The following is a 16,761-nucleotide window of genomic DNA, read 5'->3' on the forward strand; positions in this document are numbered from 1 at the left end:
CGTCGCCGGGGACTGCATAAAAGCCCGCCGAGACATCTGCAACGACGACCAAGCGACACAATGTTTTCTTTGTCGCAGCGAAAAGAATCGCTGCCCGTTTTACAGCTTTTCCGCGCGGAGAACTCGTTACCTAGCTATAGACTCGTTTGCGCTCGTTTCACGACATTTAAACAATTACCAAAACCGAGCATGCTTTGAATTGATTTTTTCGGTTTGAAAATTTACCGCGAAAAAATAAAATATATTTTTATTAAGTTCGCTCACAAATAACGCGTGTTCTCGTTTCCTGAATTACGATTCAAATAATCGGGATCTTTCACCGCTAGGAAATATATTATCAATTCATGAAAACGGTACATGACGCGCCATCTGTGGTCGACGCGTCAACTATTTCTCCGAACGATTGGTCAGATCATTCTCTACGTTACCGCATCGAATGTTTCAAGTCTCCACCGTAAGGGGGCTAAGGTTTCCTGTTTCTTTTAGTTCGCGATACACATCCGGTACGTGTTACGGTGTCTGATTCCCGTATATATTGTTTAAATAATGTTAAAATAATTGAAACAATAGAATAATAATAGCCTCGAGTTCTCTATAATTATCCTGTGATATCGCGTAAACGTTCTCGTTACAGAATTTCTCGTTTTTTTTTATTGATCCGAACGGATTACGGCAGCCTGTGTTTCACACAGCAATCGTAGTATAACAACAAGAACGTGTACGCTGTCGCAAGTTTATAAAAAATAAAAATTTATATAAAATTAAAAGTACCGAACAGTGAACGCTTCGTTTTGATGTCAAAGTGGTGTCTTGTTTTGTTTTCTGTTACAATTCGAACATCAGTTTGACATAACCAAAAAACCCTGCCAACTTTTTAATTATAGTTCAACGACATTATCCGTAATATTTGAAATTTATTGTCGCTGCTGGATTCACAGGTGGGAAGGTATGTCGAAAAAGACTAATCCATTTGTTTTTTTATTTTAGAAATGGCAGACACACCTGCTGAAACAAAGTCTAAAACGAAACCTACCAAGAAACCAAAGGAGACTCCAGCGGAACCTCCTGCATTGAAAAAAAGGCCCTTCAAAAGGCATGGGCGTCTTTATGCTAAAGCCATTTTTACAGGCTATAAGCGTGGACTTCGCAATCAACATGAACACACAGCGCTGCTTAAAGTTGACGGAGCAAAAAGCATACGTGACTCGGACTTTTATGTAGGAAAACGATGCGTTTATGTATATAAGGTAATTTATCGTGCTTTTATATTATTTCTTTGGCGCAGTTAACTTCTTTTTGGAACGCTCGTAACTTACTATTCACATGTAACTCAATTGTGATTTTCTATTACAGGCAAAGAATAAGACACCTGTTCCCGGCAAGAAGGGAAGGAAAACAAAAGTTAGGGCTATCTGGGGCAAAGTAACTCGACCTCATGGTACCAGTGGTTCAGTACGGGCTAAATTTAAGAGAAATCTGCCGGCTAAAGCTATGGGCCACCGTATCAGAATTGTAAGTTGTTTAATATCGAATGAAATGCTTACTAAAATGTCCAAAGATTATTGAACGATATCTAAACTCGATCATTTTTTTTCTGTTACAGATGTTGTATCCCAGTCGGATATAAATATTTCTTGTATAAAATAAGCAAATAAATAACCACTTTGGTACTAAATAAAATAATTTTATTTTCTACCTGTCTGATATTTTATAATTGACGTTCTATGTTAATATATACTTTCGCATATATATATAGTCTTACTTTTTCTATACTAGCGTCCATAAATTCCTTGTAACCTCAAAACACTGTCGATAAAACATAACCTAAAATTTATTCGTTAAAATTAACACCGCGGTTTCTATAGATTGCATATATCTGAAAGAGCTAATTTCAATGTAAAATTTGTTAGGAAATGAACCATAATTGTTTAAAATATTTCAGTTTTTAATATTGATTCGACAGATTTGGAAGGAAGCCATTTTCTATGATACATACACACATGTGTAGTCTACCTACACGTTAAAATTTGTATCATCGTTGAAATGTACATACGTAGCATCAAGCTGTTATCATATCTAGGAGTTGTGTAGTGTCTAAGTTTCCTGTAATAGAAGCAAAAATTGGGAAACGTTTGTGGTTTCATTTTTGCAGGAGAAAAAAAGATATTTTTTCTCCTCGAGCTAACATGATGCCGTATCGGCTTATTTGAACGAGCTAAAGGAAACCGAGCAAGAATGATGTTTTGCTGTCTCAGAAATTGTTTTGACGGCCTTGGTTTTGCCGAAGCTCAAACATCAAAGGAACATCCGAATCCTATAGCTTTAGATACATCTCACATGGGTAATTTTAATACTGAATAATTTTTACTAGCACTTTATACAGTATTTTTTGAAATGATAACCATTTATATTATCAAATTTGCATAATCTGTTTGTGTAAATAGTGTGTTAGAGTTTTGCGTTCTCAGTTCTAACGCATCGTTAAAGAAAATAATAATTTTGTTACATCTAATCTGTGTAAATAGAGCTTGTATTATATTCGTACAGGACACGAAGTTGTGATAGTAAAAGATGGTCTAAGAGTGTGTGGTTGTGGTGGTGCCTTAACAAATGCTCCTCTTGTTCAAAGTAAAAGCTATTTTGAAGTTAAAATACAACAAAGCGGTATATGGGCAGTTGGACTAGCTACAAAATCAACGGATCTAAATATTGCAACTGGAGGAAATGATGGGGAAAGTTGGGCTCTTAATTCTGACGGCATTATAAGGCATAATCAACAAGAATTACATAAAATTCAGACTCTAGTTCAAGAAGGAGATATTATAGTAAGTAGAAAATTATAATAAGGACAACTTCGTTTATTAATCGTTCTTTTTCATTGTCAGGGTATATCTTATGACCATGTAGAACTTAATTTCTATATAAATGGAAAGTCTACGGAAACTCCTATAATAGGGATAAAAGGAACTGTGTATCCAGTACTTTATGGTAATATATTATAAATAAAACAATTTCTGATTCAGTAGTATTTTAATACATAACTATAATCTTTCTTTACAGTGGATGATGGGGCCATTTTAGATTTAATTGTGGATAACTTTTTTCATCAATCACCTGCCGGTTTTGAGAAAATTATGTTGGAGCAATCGTTGCTTTAGCAAAATGAACTAACATGACAAAAGTTAATCCCTTTATTGATCTGAAACATCAAAATGATATATGTCCATCCTACGCTAATGTAACAGAAAGAACAAAGTGGGAAATTATTCTAATCTTAACAGAAAGTCGTAAGATATAACTCTATGAAGAACAAATTCTTTTAATAATAATGTATAAATATATTTAATTAGCAATTGCAAAATAAACACCTTAATTTATATCTTTTTTTTTTTCAAATAACACCTTTAGGACAATGTTTACGGTAATTAAGGCTAAACTGTAATGTAAAGAAATTATTGCCTAACTTGGGTTAGTATTTCATTGGATTTTATATTTATAAAAATAACTGAACACTTTTTCTTGTATAATTATTTAATAATCAAATAACATAATTTTAAATATGTGTGTACAACTTACATATAATATTTTTATATATATAATATATATATATATTTTTTTATGTATTTATATATGTCTGTATAAGATTGTATATAATATTGTATACACAACAATTTATTGTTCCTTAAAGAATTAATGGTATGGTATGTACACTGGTTTACATAAGGTACCAACGGCTTAGGCCTATATATTGCTTTATTAGGCTAGTGTCATGGCTTTTTGTTTTCATTTTTTTTTTATATATATATAACTGAATCCCGTGCTAAGAGCTTGATATTGTACACATTTAAGCTAATCACTCACTCACACTAAATCAATGAGTATGTGCACATTTTTACAATGTTAGTAACACAGACACTCTAATAAATTGTATCATTGTTTACAATGGTCGCGAACATTCTCTGGCATACATTTGATCACACCAACACGCAGAATAAAAAAGTGGCAGAGAAACATAGCAGTTATTAAAACCTAAGACATTGTTAAAATAGTAGGTGGTATCTCTAATTATGTTGCATCTATGTATTTCAAAATACTGCACACCCTGTGTGATTTAGTTCCATTATTTCTGATTAATTACGAGAATGTCGATGCATCATAGAGATAGATACGCAAAAATAGCATTATATTATTAAAAGTATGCATCAGTGTATTAATTTCTCCGAAAATCATTCGCGTTCGGTCCAAGTGGATACTTCTAATTATTGTAATTATTGTACCTATATGTTTAATGGAAACATGTGTAACACACTTTTCCCATTTAAATTGCAATTATAACAATCGCTTTATTTAAGAACATATAAAAGGTTTTTTTTATACAATTGCTTGTGACAAGCTCTCTGCACCTTTGTTAACACTTATTAAATCTTTGGTCCTTAACATTATTTTTAAATGATCATTATCACTAATAATTTTACATGCTTAATATTACGTTTACAGCTAACAAATAGATTGTTCACAAGTTGTTGATCTATACATGATAGCAATTTTAAGTTAACTTTTGCTTACAGCTTTGCATATTTTAAAGAAACAATACTAGTCATTGAAAGCAAAATGTGTAGAAAATTAAGCTTGGTTAATTAATTTCGAGGAATATCGGTAAATATTAACTGTTCACAATCACTATCTAGAAATCAACAACTAGTTATGTAACATAGGCCAAGATAAACTGTAGTTTCTAAAATCTCAGCTGAAAAACATTTATAAATATTTATATTAATACAAATAGTTCGTTATGGCAAATATAAAAAGAAAAACAGATCAATTTCTTCTGTGTGATTCATGGCACTCACTTGTGATACAAATTAAAATACGTGATAGTCATATAAAAGACGAATAGCATATTAAAGAGAGCATTTGCAATTTTGTCTTGCAAGGATTTAATACTAAAACTAGCTAGATATATATATAGAGCATATATGTATAGGATATATTACATTTATGTCATGACTGGATGATATGAAATATTTATAATGGTAACCCATAAAGTCTTATTGCACACGCAATCCTAATACATTAAACAACTATATAATATTCTTAATTAACTTATTTTTCATGTAATATAGCAAATGTGAGCTGATTAATTCCAAAAAGAAAACTACACAAATTATAAATCTGATGTCTTAATATCTCCGTATAATAGAATTACTAATGATTTGATGAATTTAATAAAATGTACACATGTATGGACTTAAGTAGAATGACCATGAACAGTTACATTAAATAGTTAGCAGTTAGAATCTAATCTTAGACATGTTTACCCAAGATATGACCATTCATTCAAACATTTACATGAACGTTTTATCATTTAAACTGTACAGATCGCCTTTATTAAACCTAATACCACTTTTTTTTAAATAACACTGCAAATAATTCTATTAAAAAATATATACTTTTAGAGATATATTTACAAAATTAATTTGTAACATTTATTCTTCCATTGAAAATTACTATAAATAGAAATTTTTATATATGCCGCGCATTGTATTAAGTTTATTATCTCCGTAATGTGCCAGTTAGGAATATAGAACTGTGATCGTTCAGGGGTTCTCAACCACGTTGACATCCGTAGCATCGACACACACAAGTCTTAGATATCATTTAAAGGTCAACGGAGAATTAATTTCTTACCTATTATTATTTTTCAGCAATTTCGAAATTAATTAGCAAAGTGGAGTTCTTTTTTCAAGAGTTCATACGAAAATTAATTAAGAATTTCTAATATAACATATGTTTTAATATATTTTTATAATTTAAACGACTGGTTTCTAGATAAGATTTTTCCTTAATTTTTAACAAAATTACTAAAATATACGATATAATAAAAATTAAAAAACCAATTCGATTTGTTTTATTTATAAAAAAAATAAATTTTTCTATTTTTAATGTAACTTTCATTTATAATGTACATTAATAATCTCAGTTCTAGAAGCATAGAAATATATCACGTTTGAAATAATGTTATAGCGAATGTGAATAAAATAATGAGTATTAATTAATATATTAAAAATTCCAATATTTGCAGAAATATGTTAATAAGTACTCTGAATTGATGTTTTGAAATATACAAAGAAGAATCTGACTTAAAAAGTATTGTTGCATACGAAATCAAGAGATATTAACGAATTTGAAGCTTAAATGTAGTATTGTAATCAAGGTTGCATGATATGGAAGAACTTTACATAGAAAATTTACGAATATTATAAAAATCATGAAAAATTTGTGTCATTCCTTCGCATACATATATCTTTCAGATATAGCTATTCAAAGAGGATTACATCGAAATCCTCTGAGCTCTCTTTGGTCTTATCCAAGTTAATTTCTATAACACTTTTGGTAAGTTACATGCAGCCATCTGCACATGATAATCCTACGTACATTTTCTTTCAAGGGTGATTCCCTGAGATGCTCAGGCTCAGAGCAACCTTATTCGCTTAGCTATGAATGCAAAGCATCGATAGTATCTATTTATAACATACTTACAAATCATTCAATGTCTGTAGTATCCTCGATAACAGAATCCCAATTGAATTCTGTTGCACTTTGTCTAGAAGGTAGCTCACCAAGATGTTGAAATCGTTGTACAAAATATGGATCGCGATCTCTAAGCCTTTTAAACCTTTGAAATGCAAGATTCTTTGCAAAATCATAAAGTTCTAGATCCAATCTGTTAAGCCTACGCACAGCATCTAACTGTTCTGAAGTAAGGGTAGCCATGGTAGCAGCACTTAATGTTGCATTGTGCTGTTCAAATGCAACAGCAAATCTCATCCCAAATGTCTCCTCAAAAGAATACTGTCCCACCTAGTCAACGTTAAACAATGAAATTTATATGATAAATTGAATGTTATTACAGAGCAACAGAATATATATTCACAATGTGCAATAACTTCAGTAATAACGATCATTTTCAATGAAATCTTTTTTCCCAACTATACTATCAGTCAACGTCATGCTCAATCAAAAGTAAACTCTTCTAAATACATATTTTCTAAAATACAAAATATATATAATAAATTAATTAGTTAAAAGAAATAAGAAACGTTAATCTAATCCCTTAACAATTTAAAGAAATTTCGAAGTTCAGCAAAAAGATATTTTTTTAAATAATAAAAATATATCTTTATAGGAGGAATAAACTATATCGACCAATGCTAATGAAATTATTACCGCAAACCGCTCCGAATACTTTTATTGTATCATTTGAAAACTGATAAGGGTTAAATTGAAAACAGTTGTAAAAATGCCAAGCATGCAGTTTCAAAAGCCGTTGCGCATTGGATCCGATTTCGGTAAGTGGAAACATCGAGATAAGCGTCGTCGCGGCATTTATGTCTACCAATTTTTAAAACCTTACTTCCCACTATACTTGTCACAAAGCTCTATTCAAGTCATTCTGAATATGTTGAAGCAAGTATTAAAAATGCCATAGACACCAAGGACACTAGTGAAATTTATAGAAGAATATTTACGAAACAAGCAACAATTTTGATCCAGATTTCAAACTGAACTATTTAATATCTGACCGAATCAAGATAAACTGTCAAAGAATTAATTAAAATTCGATAATACAATCATTATGTAGCTTGTATTTTATAATTATGATTATAGATTACAAATGTTATGTTAGTTAAATTAAAATGTTTAGTATTGGCAACGTAATATCACGGCATTTTATATATTGCTTGAACGTTCAAAGAAGCGGGATGTTTACGGGATACATACTCATCGTCCGCGCATGGTGGATAAGATAAATATTTACACCAAGAGCTACTTGCTAACAGATGATTTTCTAGTGTATTGTATACCATGTTTATACAGCTGGCGCAAGCGTGTTTAAAAATAAGGTCGAGTGTGTATAAGAATTTTAAATGTAGAAAAAAAATATTAAAAAACACAAAACAAACAAAAACTTCTGGTTCGTAAATGTTACATGCTGTTAATTCATTAGTGAATGGAAATTCTTTAAAACCACTCAAAAAACATTGCATTAATAAAAGGCAATGGAATGACATGCAAATATGTTAGTTTAAAACACACAAAACAAATAAAAACTTCTGATTTGTAAATGTTACATGCTGTTAATTCATTAATGAATGGAAATTCTTTAAAAACCGATTAAAAAACATTGCATTAATAAAAGGCAATGAAATGACATGCAAATATGTTAGTTTAAAACATTATAAAAAAAAAAGAGTTCTTACTTTTTGGTATTCTGTCAACATGAAGAAAGGCATGAATTGCAAATTGTGTTTAGCACTAGCCAACATGAGCCGATCTCTCTCCAAGCTGCTGAGTGTAGAATTGTAACAACCAACAATTGATAGATCAGCCAACATTCTGGTCTGGCGGTTGCTTGCCAAATTATATGGACACGCCATAAACTACATAAACAAAATAGGTCATCAAAATGATTTATGTTAATATTATTATAAATAATATGTCAATACTATTTTAATGATTCTTTTGAAATTATAATTTTTGTTCCAACAAAACAACTGTTATTCTGATTAATAGTTGCGTCTATACGGAGGAGGAAAAGAGGAACTTTGAGATAAGGGAAAATGCTTATCTTCGTGTGTTTCTAAATGTGAAAGCCCTTTAGATAATTTACGTAATACTGTACTCACGAAAGAAGGTTCTGTTCTGATTTTATGAACATATTCGGCGACAGTAATATATTGAAATTACTAAATGGTGTTAAGAATTGCAAAGTAATATTACCTGTTCAAGGGAGACTCCTTGCCAACTGGATCCAGGGTAACATTGTGGTATATTTGCCTGGCTTCCTCCACACCAGTGACGTGCACCTCTCCAAGTTGCACCTCTTTGCACGTGTCTGAATTCAGACAGATATCGTGCGACAGGGTCTCTTATAATAGTTATATAAAAGTATCTACGCTTTATCCCTTCCCCTTCAATTTTGTTCAATTCGGTATCTACACAACTGGTCAATTCAGTCCAATCTGCGTGCAAACCACATTTCCAACCAGTGGAATACCGTGAAAAAAGCCAGTTTTCGTTACGATTTGGACGGAAACAAAAACAACGTTTGCGTCTTCTTTGACAAGAACATGGTCTCTGCAGGTCCAGATCTCTGACTAAATGTTTCCCAAATAAAGTTCCCCCTGAAAACATGAAATTATAAAACCATTTGTGCAATCTGTGACAGACCTTCTACACAAGAATTTTTTACTACAAGTTTTTTAATGTCATATCTGCCTAGATGTCCGTAATGCATATGCAAATTTCAGATAATTACTAGCGTGGCGACAGATACATTAGACAAGTTTTGTTCGCTACCGATACGCATCTCGATGAAGAAAAGATTATAAGCAGCTTGTACATAGAAAATAAGAAGGAAACAGGCATATGCATGCATAGCATATTAAACAAGACAACATCCCTGAATTGTTCTTTGTCCTCCTAACATAGGGTCTACAGGTCTCACAGTGCCTGATGAATAATGCAAAGATTCAGTTGTACATTGGTCGGAAAGTATGTTATATTGTTTTTACTAAGTCATAGGATTGGCAGGTATTCATCCAAAGAAATCTACGTTTAAATGAAATAGGAGAAAACATGTTTTTGCAGACTACCTAGATTGCATATTACAACGTTGACCTATATTTTTTATTATAAAAACAATCTATCAAGCGAATGTCAATAAAGATACTATTCTGTGGACTCTTTATACTTTTATAAAACAATTTAGAATTTTGTAAACAATTTTGTGAAAGAAAAGACATGATTCATTTGAACACTTTTCTTATCAGTGTAAACATTGATATTCGATTCGTGTAAAATTGTGTCGTTACGGGAGGATTAAATAACAAATACGAAATAACATTGCACAAAGGTAATATAAATGTTGTTTACTCAATGAAACAGTTATTTCAGTTATTACAGTCGATCGAAATAAAATCTTTTTCGAGCCACTCGAATCTTTCGTTTGTTACGTAAAAGTCATTGTTTAAATAATAAATTTGTCTGTTCGTATTTGACGAAGTACGCAGTTATTACTTACCAGTCTTCTGAATATGTAGAAAAACGATGACATCGTGCGCATTGATATCAAACTGGAAGGTTTCATTCGTAAACACGTCGTCGTAACCAAGGCTTCCTTGGATGCTTTGTAATCTAAAAGCAGGATGCACCGAAAGCAGGCCATTTTTGTCAAATTCGATGGAGACGGAAGACAGACCGGAGCCAGGGCCAGCGGACAGACTCTCAGATAGTCTTACGGACTCCTTGATCTCGCGATTTGTCAGTGCGCACACATGATCCGGGCAGAAATATCCGAGATAAATGATGCTCGTCAGCGCGAGGAACAGACATATTCCTACAACGCTACGCAGCCGAGTCCTCCGTGTTCGTGACTCCATCGTCGCGTTCCTCTCGCATAAATCGTCCTGTACAAGGACCGAGAGATCGCTAACGACTTCTTCGTTTGACCGTCTGCCCATTATTGTGCCCCATCTTTCTTTTCACCACTGGACGCACCATGCACCGTTCGCCGACACGGCCTCACCAAAACTACGCTGCCAGCGGACGTCGGCCATGACAGATACTTCGGCCCCCCACCACCGTGTACCTCAGTGCGACTCCACGGATGTTGTCCGGCATTTCTGCGATTCCAAGGCAAAAGAACATACATATGTAAGTCATATTCTGGAAAAAAGTTTCAATTTACGTCTTAAGTGAAGTCTACGAGACGATTTGTGCTTGGAAAAGAAGAAGATGCGTTTCAAATAACCTGACGTGTCGTGTAGAAAGGTTAAAGAAAAGTGAGTACATACATACGTGTTTCAGTTTCGAAAGAATTAACGTTGCATGCATATTAGTCAAAATGTCTATTGCATGTTTAATGACATTTACGTTTGAAAAATGATGTGTCGATGTTATATTTCGCGAATTAACAGACAATGAAATACATTTTGAACGTTTGCCGCGCTGACTGACAATTCGTGTTATTGCGTAGCGTTTGTTAGAATGTTTTCATACCGTTTGCGGAGAGAATCGTATTTTTAGCATGGTTAAACAATACGTCGTCAGTTCGGTCGGCTAATGCCGCGTTGCCTTAAGTAATTTGATCTTTTTATTGCTTTGTTTAGTGTATATATATAGTATATATATCATTCACGGCTATTGAAACAATTGAAAAAATGATACGAATCATGCCTGGGCAACTGATTGCTCGCGAACCCACCCCCTCGAACCGTTACTCCCTCTACTTTGCTGATTCGTTCAAATCGTAGCGATGAAATGCGTAGTTTTATTCATACATAGATTTTAGAACGAAAAGTAATGCATGCAATGTAAATCCGTAGAAATTATAGAAAAATATAAGTACGCTGCTGTTTTTCTCAACTTATTAGCATTAATGAAACAAGAAGTGAATTTGCAATAAATTCCTACTCTTTCAGTTGCCCAAGCATTATGTAAATTCAGATAAGATATACGTTTATGTACATATTCTATTTCGCTTAGTAATGATTGTACGGTAGCTCGATTGACGTTTGAAACTTCTAATTATTTTGCCTTACAATAATAGATTTGTTTTGTAACAGCCTCTTAAACAGGTTAGAGAAGAAGGGCCAACAAGGTTTATTTAAAAGTGTGAAGTTACGGAGTCGGTTCAGCGTAAATATCTCTGTGTGCCTGTGCAAGCTCTCTTGGCGCATCTATTTTGGGCGACGATTTTTTTCGTTACAGCAAGACGAGATTTAGCGAAAATTTCGTGGCTCGATGTACCGAATATCTACTGGAACAATTAGCATACAGTATTTTAATTATAACTAATTTCGTAGTACGCTGTTTCTAACAATTTAACACCACGTATGTGGAAAGACTCATCGGTAACACATGACTGATAACAAACATGATTCATTAAGTCTATGTGTACGCAATGTTGTCATTGTAAACACGGCAAATGAGGATTAGAATTATCACCGAGCAAGGCGGTATTTGTCTTGGATGCTCGTTTAATTCAATGCAGAGCGTATAAAACAATATGATAGTTTGATAGTGTTAGTTTTCAACTTACCGCCATACAACATACTATTACCCTGAAGTTGGCAACGGTCCATAGAAACGTATTGAATTTTACAAAATGTCAGATCGAAAGTAGCGCACTATAACCTTGTTTCTTCTGTCAAAATTTGTGTACTGTATTCCAAAACAATTGCATATTCTTATCAAGACTATTATTTATACTTTTTGATCGTTTATATCCAAGTTTCATCGTTCGAGCATCTGTATCCTCCCATGTGAGTAATATATACTGTATACTTAAATTTATTGCAATTTGTAACAGGCATGTTTTGTCTGTCAATTTGAACTGTTTTATTAATTTATATGTTTTAACTTATAACTTAATTTATATGTTTTGAATTTTTATTTGATGCGTCACTTGAAAAAGGAAACATTTATGTGTTACCAATTATAAAATAATGAGAAGTAGATTAAAATAAGTTCGAGTGCATAAAATTAGATGATCTATTTTCTCTATTAATAGTTTCATTAGGTGTAATATGTCCTTGTAGATAAACATTTACTAATGTTTTTGTAGCTAATTTGCAAATAATATATGGAAATATATGCAAATGTGAATTACTATATTTTTTTTAACGATATAGAATGACAACTGTTGAATTACTAGAAAGTAGAATAACAGAGTTGGAGAAGCGTGTATTTGGATATAAGGAAGCAAGTGGAAATAATAATACACCTCCGGAGAATCCTGTGATTCATAGCCTTCTAGATGTGAACACATTGGTCTCGTCCGCTATGTCAGGACGTAAAAACGCTAACATGGTAATACAGCGGTTACCAGAATTGAATCGTTACTTAGATCCAGTAGCCGACAGTACGGAGTTACCTATAGAAGCTAAGCTACAGTTACTGCTCACAATGGCACCAGAGATTAAACAGAACTGTGATATGTTACATCAGATGCAAGAGTTAATGCCCGTACTAGAAACTGATAGAATAAGAGATGTACCAGAATTATCCAATAAACTGAACGACTTAAACTTGTCATATTTGAAAATATACGAAGAGAGTCAAGATCTGAACGGTCACATAAATGAAGTGTTTTCTAAGTACAACGAAGTAATAACTAGCATTTCTAAATCACTGATTACTATAGATGCAGCAGTGACAGCAGCAGAGATAGCAGCTATGCCTAAAAAACAAGTCGATTAGGATTATATATAAGGAGTATATAAGGAAATATATACATATACATATACATATACGTGTAAGGAAGATTAATTTGTGATTTTATTAATAAAATTATTTAATGTATCATATTCGAAATAAAAAAGGCGTTGAATTCATTTAAAATACATTTATTCTTTATCCTTAATATATAAAAATACTTACGCATTCATCAGTGACTATGCATACATGAACATATTTTATTATTGTATCTCTTCGTAACAATGTATTTCATTAAAATACTTATATATTATATACATTTATCCTAACTATTTCATATCCTAATCCGCTGTTTATTTCAGAAATCCTTCCTACAGGATTTCTGAGACAAACTTCTAAACGAGTATGGGTGTATTTCATATGATGGTCTCTCAGATCGGCAATAAATACTTTTTTTGTTCTTGTCGATTTCCAGATAGTTACAGAGTTCGTTTAATAATGCTTCACCATCGTTAATATCCCTCCGGTAGTATACTACAATATAAGAGAGACACAGCATAAAACTCTGTCGCTATCCAGAAGGTCGGCAAGCCCAATAGAAGTCGAATTTCCAAACTGTCAAGTATTCAACAAATGTTCAGTACCTTTCCTATGTCGAAGAGACCCAATTCGCTAAAGTTGTAAAAAATCTCTTACAATGTTAATCGTATTAAACAGTCACTTTATACAGTATTTACAAATTTCTTAATTGTAAATAAGTATCGTGTTGCCAATTGTGTGTACCTCCGTCGTTTCTACTACAAAATATTGCAATATCTACCCATTAATCGATAACATAGAAAGAAAAAAAAAAAGAAAGAATCATTTACATCTCCTTTTTATAATAGAAATCGAATTATGGCCATTCAGTGCTATCCGTCGAGCGCATTCCTCGCATTCATAAATAGGAACATACCGTTTGAAATGTAGACGGATTTATCGTAAAAAAAAAAGAAAAAGAAAAACAAAGAACAAATTAAGTACATCTCTTTTCCCGTTAGCTTTCTTCTCGACGTTTTACGAGGAACTTCGAAATTCAACCTCCTCCAGTTCCTTTCACCGAATTCGTTGTGCAACGTAAATTTCAATACACGTTCGTAATTCATATTCTTCTCGCGTAGGCTGTTTCGCACGACACCACCCTACTTTTAACTTTGCATTTGTAGAGCAGGCACAGACTGTCGCAGCCAAGACAGCGTGGGTTCCACGCTCGAATAAATTGCTGGATGACCCCTTGAGCATCTGCTATGGTGACTAAGTAGACCCTGAATTTCCCATCTTCCTGAACCACCGCTGGACTCGCTGAAGCACATCAAAGGAGCCCCCTCGTCGTTCTGGAAATGGGCAACATTAATTATACCAGCCGACAGCGAGACAAGAGAATCAAATGGAAAGGAAGGCTCGGAGAATCTTACGTAACAAGGTCCTTTATCCGTATCGGTAAACCCAGCACAAATGTTGTCCTTCGTGATAAATCCTGCATAGTGGCTCGTCGCGTTACATTCTTCCAAGTCACGTGTAGGCAACGGCAGGAACTTGAGATATTTCTGTAGATCTACCTCGCCGTTCACCGGAAATCCCCATCCTACCATAACGCAAATCTGGCTTGGCTGAAATGTGCAAGAAAATAAAGTGTAAATTTTCATCTTTCAGATCAGTCAAGTTTTCAATGAAATAGTATGTACGCACCTGGAATGGTTGTTTCGGAAGGCAAACAGCGCTGACGTTCCTGGAGAAGGTCAATGGCTTGGCCAGTTCGATCAGGGCGATGTCGTTGTCGTACAAGAACTGATTGTATTTCACCTGGGGATAAGGAATGATGCTCTTCACCGGATGGGCTTTCAATTGATTTTCACCAGTGAACAGCTGCCAGCCGTTGCTTTGTTTGTGCCTGGCGGTTAGAAGAGAGTTCGATGAGAGAGTACAGTTTCCCGAGTATAATTAAGAGTATAAAATTCCCGATCGCATGTACCTGTGTATGCAAGAGTAACTCGCGAGCACGTGCATGGGCCCCAGCACGCTCGCCGTGCATGCAGCACCGTACTTCGATTCCTTCAGCAAAACCACGCTGGACCATTGCCCCTCGCTGGCCGGTGTTCCACCGACCAACCTGGCAGTCGGCCCTTCCCCGTAATGCGTGCCGCAAGAAAACTCTTGGCAGGAGAGTTGAACCACTTTCTCGGAGATGCACAACTCCACGGGCTCTAAATTCTTGACTAGCGGCATGTCGGAACGCGAGTTCAATATCAGTCTCATAATCTTCTGGCTTCTGTCCCAGTCCGAAAGTTCCGTCGCCTCGGAACCGGAGAACCCTAAGGCTCGGCAATAAGAGTCGCTGAACTCTTCGTTCCATCCGTCGGAGCAAACTAGGCGGTAGCTACCGTCGAATTGTCTGGAATAAGGGCGGTAAACGGTATTTAGAGCTAGATTGTGGAGTCCATTTTTATTTAGATATATTCTTTTTATTTGTTTAGATTTATTTATTTAGATTTAGAGCTCATTTTTATAGCTGTCGAGGATAGGTAATCAGAAAAACGAGTCGCAATTTATTATATTTTAATTCGCAATTTTAATTCAATTACATCGCGTTCATAATTCACGTAATTCAATTACTTAGTATTTTTTAATTGTGCTTCAATTGCAATTGCGAATTACACTGGAATTTAATGGCAATGCGATTGAATTATAATTATAATTGAAGTATATATGGTTCAATTATAATTGTAATTGAATTCAATTCACTTGTAATTGGATTATATATTAATTCAATTATAATTACAATTTAATTCAATTCAATTATAATTGAATTATACATACAATTCATTCATATAAAATTGAACTATAATTTCAAATAACACTTCAGTCTCGAAGAAATTGCTTCGGTGTATAATTAAGGGGGTAATTAAGGGCGACGATGCCACGACCGATAAAATTCGAATTTACCTTATCTTCAACAGAGATTTTCTGTCGTTCAATTCCTGTCCGGCGTTGCTCCCGATCGCGCCGTCCTTTTGCCCGTCCGTGAGATTCCTCTCGGTTGCCACATTGGCGATCAAACATCCCCATTCGTCCGAATGATCGGGACAATGTTCTATTCCATCGCAGACTTGTTCCTTTCGTACGCATCCGCCGCTTTTGCATTTGAATTGATCGGTGTCGCAATAGCAGAGCTTCTCGTCCTCGCCGTCGGCACATTCGCTGAAGTTGTTGCAACGCCACGTCAACGGTATGCACCACTTTTCCTTCGGGCAAAGGAACTCGTCGTTTCCACAGCTTTCGTTGCACTCGTACTCGTCCCGATGGTCCTCGCAGTCGGGCCGGCCGTCGCATTGCCAGATGCTCGGTATGCATCTCCCTGAAATCAAATAAATTAAAGGCGCATTATTAGAGGCGCATCCGATTTTCGCGGCTTCGACCGACACCGATTCCACGGCACTCCGGCTCTCAGATCCCCTAGATTATTTACCATAATCGATTCTAAAACCAGTCTATTAATATTCAAGG

At 34.4% G+C, this 16,761-nt stretch overlaps 5 protein-coding genes across 10 annotated transcripts in view; 3 read left to right on the forward strand and 2 right to left on the reverse strand.

Moving 5' to 3' along the window:
* The first annotated feature begins 416 nt into the window (after window positions 1–416).
* RpL35A (ribosomal protein L35A) lies at window positions 417–1,749 on the forward strand. Of its 3 annotated transcripts, none has more exons than XM_033477570.2 (4): window positions 417–503; window positions 988–1,247; window positions 1,354–1,512; window positions 1,604–1,749. In XM_033477570.2, the coding sequence occupies exons 1-4, from the start codon at window positions 437–439 to the stop codon at window positions 1,625–1,627; spliced, it is 510 nt and encodes a 169-aa protein (XP_033333461.2). In that variant the 5' UTR covers window positions 417–436; the 3' UTR covers window positions 1,628–1,749. The 3 variants fall into 3 exon arrangements, with proteins under 3 accessions (XP_033333461.2, XP_033333462.1, XP_033333460.1); XM_033477571.2 differs by lacking the exon at window positions 417–503 and adding an exon at window positions 572–718; XM_033477569.2 differs by lacking the exon at window positions 417–503 and adding an exon at window positions 742–900.
* Window positions 1,750–2,023: 274 nt separating this feature from the next.
* On the forward strand, window positions 2,024–3,379 carry LOC117224558 (SPRY domain-containing protein 7). Its single transcript, XM_033477568.2, has 4 exons — window positions 2,024–2,341; window positions 2,548–2,825; window positions 2,886–2,988; window positions 3,061–3,379. The coding sequence occupies exons 1-4, from the start codon at window positions 2,236–2,238 to the stop codon at window positions 3,156–3,158; spliced, it is 585 nt and encodes a 194-aa protein (XP_033333459.1). The 5' UTR covers window positions 2,024–2,235; the 3' UTR covers window positions 3,159–3,379.
* A 134-nt stretch (window positions 3,380–3,513) lies between these two features.
* On the reverse strand, window positions 3,514–10,656 carry Hs6st (heparan sulfate 6-O-sulfotransferase). The gene is made up of 4 exons (XM_033477725.2): window positions 10,085–10,656; window positions 8,782–9,185; window positions 8,262–8,441; window positions 3,514–6,861 (listed from the first exon to the last, which is right to left on the reverse strand). The coding sequence occupies exons 1-4, from the start codon at window positions 10,521–10,523 to the stop codon at window positions 6,544–6,546; spliced, it is 1,341 nt and encodes a 446-aa protein (XP_033333616.1). The 5' UTR covers window positions 10,524–10,656; the 3' UTR covers window positions 3,514–6,543.
* Window positions 10,657–10,692: 36 nt separating this feature from the next.
* Window positions 10,693–13,404, forward strand: LOC117224634 (dynactin subunit 3). 2 transcript variants are annotated; one of them, XM_033477728.2, is made up of 3 exons: window positions 10,693–10,844; window positions 11,628–12,326; window positions 12,696–13,404. In XM_033477728.2, exon 3 carries the CDS (start codon window positions 12,697–12,699, stop codon window positions 13,261–13,263), a length of 567 nt encoding a protein of 188 aa, XP_033333619.1. In that variant the 5' UTR covers window positions 10,693–10,844; window positions 11,628–12,326; window position 12,696; the 3' UTR covers window positions 13,264–13,404. The 2 variants fall into 2 exon arrangements, with proteins under 2 accessions (XP_033333619.1, XP_033333620.1); XM_033477729.2 differs by lacking the exon at window positions 11,628–12,326 and having other exon boundaries at window positions 10,695–10,844.
* Window positions 13,394–16,761, reverse strand: part of LOC117224632 (uncharacterized) — a 65,991-nt gene continuing 62,623 nt past the window's right edge. For all 3 annotated transcript variants that reach the window (XM_076526898.1, XM_076526897.1, XM_076526899.1), the window contains 5 exons: window positions 16,201–16,612; window positions 15,230–15,649; window positions 14,947–15,148; window positions 14,673–14,867; window positions 13,394–14,591 (listed from right to left, as the gene is read on the reverse strand). In XM_076526898.1, coding sequence (XP_076383013.1) covers window positions 14,406–14,591; window positions 14,673–14,867; window positions 14,947–15,148; window positions 15,230–15,649; window positions 16,201–16,612 — 1,415 coding nt within the window. In that variant the 3' untranslated portion in view covers window positions 13,394–14,405. The remainder of the gene's footprint in view (window positions 14,592–14,672; window positions 14,868–14,946; window positions 15,149–15,229; window positions 15,650–16,200; window positions 16,613–16,761) is intronic.

The sequence above is a fragment of the Megalopta genalis genome, chromosome 16 (genome assembly GCF_051020955.1).
Source record: "Megalopta genalis isolate 19385.01 chromosome 16, iyMegGena1_principal, whole genome shotgun sequence".
Taxonomy (NCBI): domain Eukaryota; kingdom Metazoa; phylum Arthropoda; class Insecta; order Hymenoptera; family Halictidae; genus Megalopta; species Megalopta genalis.

What these genes read in the sequence shown, in the direction of transcription:
- Hs6st (XM_033477725.2), bottom strand. Translation starts at nt 10,523, where the DNA reads ATGGGCAGACGGTCAAACGAAGAAGTCGTTAGCGATCTCTCGGTCCTT. An exon ending in AAGGAGTCTCCCTTGAACAG is followed by an intron (nt 8,442 to 8,781) that starts GTAATATTACTT and finishes TTGTTTATGTAG; the next exon opens with TTTATGGCGTGTCCATATAA. An exon ending in TGTTGACAGAATACCAAAAA is followed by an intron (nt 6,862 to 8,261) that starts GTAAGAACTCTT and finishes AACGTTGACTAG; the next exon opens with GTGGGACAGTATTCTTTTGA.
- LOC117224558 (XM_033477568.2), top strand. Translation starts at nt 2,236, where the DNA reads ATGATGTTTTGCTGTCTCAGAAATTGTTTTGACGGCCTTGGTTTTGCC. An exon ending in TTTAGATACATCTCACATGG is followed by an intron (nt 2,342 to 2,547) that starts GTAATTTTAATA and finishes ATATTCGTACAG; the next exon opens with GACACGAAGTTGTGATAGTA. An exon ending in TTCAAGAAGGAGATATTATA is followed by an intron (nt 2,826 to 2,885) that starts GTAAGTAGAAAA and finishes TTTCATTGTCAG; the next exon opens with GGTATATCTTATGACCATGT.
- LOC117224634 (XM_033477728.2), top strand. Translation starts at nt 12,697, where the DNA reads ATGACAACTGTTGAATTACTAGAAAGTAGAATAACAGAGTTGGAGAAG.
- RpL35A (XM_033477570.2), top strand. Translation starts at nt 437, where the DNA reads ATGTTTCAAGTCTCCACCGTAAGGGGGCTAAGGTTTCCTGTTTCTTTT. An exon ending in TAGTTCGCGATACACATCCG is followed by an intron (nt 504 to 987) that starts GTACGTGTTACG and finishes TTTTTATTTTAG; the next exon opens with AAATGGCAGACACACCTGCT. An exon ending in TGGGCCACCGTATCAGAATT is followed by an intron (nt 1,513 to 1,603) that starts GTAAGTTGTTTA and finishes TTTCTGTTACAG; the next exon opens with ATGTTGTATCCCAGTCGGAT.